The sequence below is a fragment of the Cajanus cajan genome, chromosome 1 (genome assembly GCF_000230855.2).
Source record: "Cajanus cajan strain Asha chromosome 1, NIPB_CcT2T_4, whole genome shotgun sequence".
Classification (NCBI taxonomy): Eukaryota; Viridiplantae; Streptophyta; class Magnoliopsida; order Fabales; family Fabaceae; genus Cajanus; species Cajanus cajan.
The window spans coordinates 35,065,396-35,071,545 of record NC_138517.1 but is presented as its reverse complement, the minus strand read 5'-3'; the positions used below and the strand labels follow the sequence as shown (position 1 = coordinate 35,071,545).

General features: G+C 31.3%; 2 protein-coding genes across 7 annotated transcripts; one reads left to right on the top strand and one right to left on the bottom strand.

Annotated features, from left to right (window-relative positions):
- Window positions 1–249: 249 nt before the first annotated feature.
- LOC109793061 (thermospermine synthase ACAULIS5) lies at window positions 250–4,796 on the top strand. Of its 6 annotated transcripts, none has more exons than XM_083059774.1 (10): window positions 250–665; window positions 1,501–1,930; window positions 2,251–2,345; window positions 2,635–2,737; window positions 2,855–2,943; window positions 3,415–3,568; window positions 3,692–3,767; window positions 3,888–3,946; window positions 4,268–4,404; window positions 4,508–4,796. In XM_083059774.1, exons 1-10 carry the CDS (start codon window positions 394–396, stop codon window positions 4,593–4,595), a joined length of 1,503 nt encoding a protein of 500 aa, XP_082915900.1. In that variant the 5' UTR covers window positions 250–393; the 3' UTR covers window positions 4,596–4,796. The 6 variants fall into 6 exon arrangements, with proteins under 6 accessions (XP_082915900.1, XP_082915896.1, XP_082915903.1 ...); XM_083059770.1 differs by having other exon boundaries at window positions 1,501–1,951; XM_083059777.1 differs by having other exon boundaries at window positions 251–665; window positions 1,501–1,840.
- A 279-nt stretch (window positions 4,797–5,075) lies between these two features.
- On the bottom strand, window positions 5,076–5,393 carry LOC109793064 (uncharacterized). Its single transcript, XM_020352533.2, has one exon. The coding sequence runs from the start codon at window positions 5,391–5,393 to the stop codon at window positions 5,076–5,078; it is 318 nt and encodes a 105-aa protein (XP_020208122.1).
- Between the last annotated feature and the right edge of the window lie 757 nt (window positions 5,394–6,150).

Below are 6,150 nucleotides of genomic sequence, written 5' to 3'. Positions count from 1 at the left end.
ATTATAAATACTTAAATAATAGTACCAAACTTTTAATAATAAAAATATCAAAATATCACAAAAATAATTCAATTGACAAATATATACCAATTAAATATAATTTTAATGTCAACATAATTTTAAAAATTAAATATATAACTTAATTTTAAAATTATAATATTTAAAAATTAAATATTTTAATCTACCAAATTCATAGACTTCAGAGACCGGACTCAAAAATAATATAATCAGACGAATTTAAAAATAAGGGTGTCGTTATCCGTGAAATTCGCGACCTGGCCCGTCTACCCACCCTTCGCTCCTTCGAAAAGGCAAAAATGATTCTCGTTGTTTCTCTTATTCCTGTTTCCGTTTCGGGTTGAGTTCGTTAGGGAATCCCCGATCAGAGTGAGAATGTCAGTGAATCTGACGGAAAACGCGATTCCGGCGATAATCGGCGGCGACGTGAACGCGAAACCGCTGGTTCAGGTTCTGGACGTGGCGTTAGTCTCCAATATCAATAACTCGCAGCAGCAGAGATACAAACTTCTGCTATCCGACGCCGTTTTGTCTAAACAAGCGTTGCTCGCCACTCAGCTCAACGACCGTGTCCGAACCGGCCGAGTTCAGAAGGGTTCCGTCGTTCAGCTTCTCCATTACATATGCACACCTATCAAGAACCGCAAGTCTCTCTCTCTCTCTGTGCAAATTCTGTTTTTGGATTTAAGTCATTTCTGCAATTATACTCTAATATGTTGCGATCGTGAATTATCATGGAATTTACACTTTTTCTGTTATTCGAATTTTCATTTGGTTGGAATTTCACTTCTGAAAGCAAAACCTTGGCCCTTCTAGAAGATACATTCTTCGTGCCCTAGTTATTATGCACTCATAAACCTTGCTAGTTCGACGATAAAAGGAGATGGTTGAATTTTATGTTTCGTAAATTCATAATCTTTAGCTTCTTATGAATGGTTGTTGTATGAGTGGAGAAATTCAACCTAATTGAAGTTTTGCAAAACCTTAGCATTTAGGTTCTGTTTGGCTATACTTTTTCCGAAAGCATTTATAGGAAAGTGAAATAGGAAACGAAATGAAATAAGTTTTTTCGGCTAATTTGTAGAAGCTCTCCTGTAAACTTCTCCAAAAAAACTTTTTATAACTTAGTCATTAGTTTAGCTTATGGAAAACCTTATTTCAATTTTTCTTGTTATCTTTTTTAGAAGTACTTCTGGAGAAATTTATCGAAACAGATCCTTAGTTAGAGATTATAGCGTATTTGAATCTGCATCAGGCTGGTTTAGAAATTGCACTAATTTCACTTTAACCTAAAAGCTGATATAGATAGCTTCCAATTATCATGTCCTTTATGTGTGTTTTCGAACCCAACACAGCATTAAAGTGTATGAATATAGATGAATGCTAAAGAGTCATAAACAATGTTGTTGGTGGAATTTTACATCCTCAACTTTAGGTTTATCCTGTAAAAATTTATCTACTTCTGTGTTTTTCCTTGCACAGGATAATTGTGATTCTCAACATGGAAACTATAATACCTGATTGTGAGATCATTGGGAATCCGAAGCCATATATGGATTCTGATTTACCAAGTGTGGGAACTAAAGCTGATAACACTGTGGAGAATTTGCCCAGGAGTAACAACAATAACAATTCTGCTGCTCAAAATGCAAGCCATAATGCGCAGAATTTCAGGCCAACAATTCAACCTCCATATCAACCGCCTCCTTACAAAGGCCGTGGGGCAATTTTGAAAAATGAGGCACCGGCACGCATCATTCCTATTGCTGCTTTAAATCCTTATCAAGGTCTGGGGCGGTCAGACAAGCCAGACTGGATAACAGTAAGGGCAGCCATATCATTCATCAAGACTGATACATTTTGTTACACAGCTTGCCCTCTGATGATTGGAGATCGACAGTGCAATAAGAAAGTTACTCTTTTAACATTCTATGTAACTAAACTTATTATATTAAAAGATTAAAATTTAAATTTATATATACTTTTTGATTAAAAAAATGAAATAAAATGATGTTGCAAATCTTTATGATGATTTAAAAGCATAACACAATTGCGAAAAACACTGCAATAACAATATTATAACCGCAACATGTGTTGTGGATGACAATTTAAAACTTTGATTATAATGCTAGCTGCCGAGTGCCAACATAGAAAAGAAATCTAATAGTTAGATTGCCTATCTATCTTGCAAATTGATAAATTATTTATTTTCCTTGTCTATTATATGTATAGGCTATCGTGATTGATGGGCATTTGCAAAACGCAGAATTGGATGAATACATTTACCATGAAAACTTGGTCCATCCTGCTCTTTTAATACATAACGAGTATGTATATATACTTTGAGTTAATCACTTATACACTGTTAGTGTAAAAATTTTTTACACTGACAATCAATTATATTTCTTAATTGTGTCATGTCACTGTTAAAAGTAAATGTGTTTACAGTGACATGACACAATTAAGAGATATAATTGATTGGCAGTGTAAAAAAAATTTTATACTTGCAGTGTATAGGTGAATAATTCATATACTTTTATATATACTTTAATTGTGTCCTATTTTATGGATAAATATTTACATTTCTAACCAAGTAATGATTGACCAATTGAGCAGACCCAAAACTGTGTTTATAATGGGAGGAGGTGGTGGGTCTGCTGTAAGAGAGGTTTTGAAGCACAAAGACATTGAGAATGTGTTAGTATGTGACGTTGATAGGGTGAGGTTTCATTAAATTTAGAGACTGTGGCATATCCCTTGTTAACTGATTGTGCAAATTTTAATTAAAACTTATCTTCCATTATATTATTCATCTGAGTTTAATTATTAACCACAGATCGCTTCCGGTTTGATCCGTGGGCATTTCCCGGCAAATAATGATGCCATAAATGACGACAGGGTTGAAGTTGTATACAATTATGCAAGGTGAGTAATATAATTCTTTGATTCTTCTCTCTATTCTTTGTAAATTTTTCGATTAGTTGGAGTACAAAATATACTTCTTTTTCTGAAAATTTCCTTGGTTAGTTAAATGCAGAGTTGCACTCAAGTTGAAATATACACCACTAATTAAAATATTAACAAAATTATAATTTTTTAAGTGTATAATTAGTGATATTATTGAAATTTTATTTCGATAATATATATAAATATATATTAATGAGATCTATATTAAATACAAATATATAATATAAAAGTAAAATTTTAATTCTATTTTTAAAAAAAATAGTACTAACAATCACACTTAAAAAACAATATCTAAATCTTGTCCTTAAAGTATTTGCTGACAATTCACGAAATCTTTCATTTTCATTTCATTTCCTCATTCTGTCTTTTCATTTATGTATGAATTAAAATTAGATAGAGGGATTGAATATATTTATTTATTACTTATAGGAAAGAACTAGAGAAGTCCGAGGAGAAGTTTGATGTGATCATAGGGGATCTTCCTGACCCAGATGAATCAGGGCCTGTCCATATCTACACAAAATCCTTTTATGAGAATGTTGCCAAACCTAAGCTCAAGGACAATGGAATCTTTGTCACTCAAGTAAGCCTATTTATTATTCTGTTCATGTTTTTATTTTATTTTTTTTCTAACTAACATATAAACATGAATTGCACTCACCTTTAATCTTTCAAAACTAATTAAACCCAACCTTCACACATACAGGCTGGTCCCGCGGGAATTTTTACACACAAGGCTGTGTTCTCGACAATATACAACACACTAAAGCAAGCTTTTACTTGTGAGAACATTCTTTTTCCTTCTAACCCTTGCCATTATAGCAGCATTTGCAGTTCTTTCAAAGTGGAATTTTTTTATTATTAATTAGTTGATAAGCATTTTTCTTTTGACTCTTATGTAGATGTGGTTGCATACACCGCAATGGTGCCATCATATGGAGACACGTATGGTTGGATTATGGTGAGATTAAAAGCAAATATTTAACTAAGAAAAAAATATATAATATACATATACTCCTTGGATTCCTTCCTATATATCATTTTTGTACGTGTATGTCAATGTTCAAATGAAAGAAATTAATCGACATGCAAGGTATATGGTTAAAATTTACTATATATATATATACAAATTAAATTGCATTGAGAGATTAATAATTTCATTTCAATGGAAGTGTAGTGTCCTAGCTAGATATAGTTAATTAATTTCACTTTCGTTGCCAACAATGATTAAATCCTAGGTAATTAACGTTTGTTATACTTGATTGTACATTTAATTTACCAGGCTTCTGATGAACGAATGAATCTTGATGCTGAAACACTGAACAACAAGATAGGGGAAAGAATCACGGGGGAGTTAAGATATCTCGATGGGCCTGTCATTGTGGCGTCTACGATTCTGAACAAGACATTGAGAAACTCGTAAGTGATTTAGATAGCAATAGTTAATACCAATCTTATGTGAATTGAAGCACTTTAGCATTTTGTTTATGACGTACTGAATGCGTGGTTCAAATTGTTGCAGACTAATGGAAGAGACTCGTATCTTAACCGATGAAACGATGACGGTGGGATATGTTCGCAAACCAGGAGTTCGCCGTTATGATGCTTAGTGTTATTTTTGCTGTAGGCTAATCCAGCTTTTTGGTGGCATTTTGAACCAAAACTTTACTCTCATATTTCATTACCCTTCAAAATAACCTTAATCTCTAGAAATCTAGGGTCTAATAATAACATGAATAAGGGATTCATGTAATAAATGATCAAATGCTGAAAGCCTAATGTTATTTATTATGAAGTTCTCCGGTGTTAAATGTTATGAAATCTCTCTCTCTCTCATGCATCATTGTTATGACTTATGAATCACAAAATCTCTCTCTATCTCTCATACAGTAGAAACTCTTTAAATTAATACTCGGTAAATTAATAAACACTCTAAAATAATAAATTTATTCGGTCCCGACTTGGATCAATGTAAAAAATTGAAAAACTCGATAAAATAATAAGATAATAATTTTTCCGGAGATTCCTTTATAATTTTCGGTCCCAAGAAAATCATAAATTAATAATTCATAGAAACTGAAAAAAATATATTACACTCTATTGAAATATAATTCAATAGTTGTCTGTTTTCCTTTAAAGTTCAAGTCTATTTGGAGCTCATCTCTAACTTTTCTTATTGCATCCAATAGTTCAGGTGTTGTATTTTTGTATTGTATCATAAAGTTGTGAAGAGTGTTCGACGCCATAAGTGCTTCCTTTCGCGTAACAGGCTCCAAAGACACTGTATCATCTTCGTTGTCATTCTCTGCATTGTTCTCAATGATAGTACCCACAATATCTTCTAAACTCTGAACCTCCGAACATGCTTCATTTTCGCCTGGGTAGTTCATTAGATTGTCGATATCCATCTTATTATGATAGCCACATTGATTGATCATAGTCTCGAGGTCTTGAGTTTCTTCATCAAAAGTGGATTCATCCAAATTTCTTGCAACGTCACTAGCTGAACGAATTTTACTGTGTCGGAAGCAATTCGGTATGTACAGTATAATTACTTAAAAATTCTTTAAATTAATAATTATTAATTTATCGATAAATTAATAACTCTTTAAATTAATAAATTTCTCCAGTCCTGACATTATTAATTTAAAGAGTTTCTACTGTACTAGGTTATCGTTCAATTTTGAGCTTCTTGCACTCATACTCCCTAAAACTATTAAGATATACTCTATTGCAACTAGCATAAGCAAATATAGGAAATCAGGAATCTGTCCACAAATTATATTTTGTCATATAAGTACTTCTTAAATTAAAGTGTTTTTAGGAAAATTGTTCAACGAAAGTGTTTTTAACTTCTTTTTTCAATAAGAATATTTAACTTTTTTTTCTTTCTATTTAATCTATCATCTTCTTCTTTTTTTCTAAATTAAATTCTAATATTTTTTAAAAAATATCTATAATTAAAAATAACTTATATTAGTATATTATGATAAAAAATTATTTATTATAAATTAAAAATATAATTTATATGATAAAAATATTTATTTATTATAAAAATCATTAATAATATATTTATTTATTTAAAAATATATCATATCCGGATTAAAATACTAGTTAAACATAAATCATTATGTTTGCAACAATGTATTTGGGTACAGAGTCCAA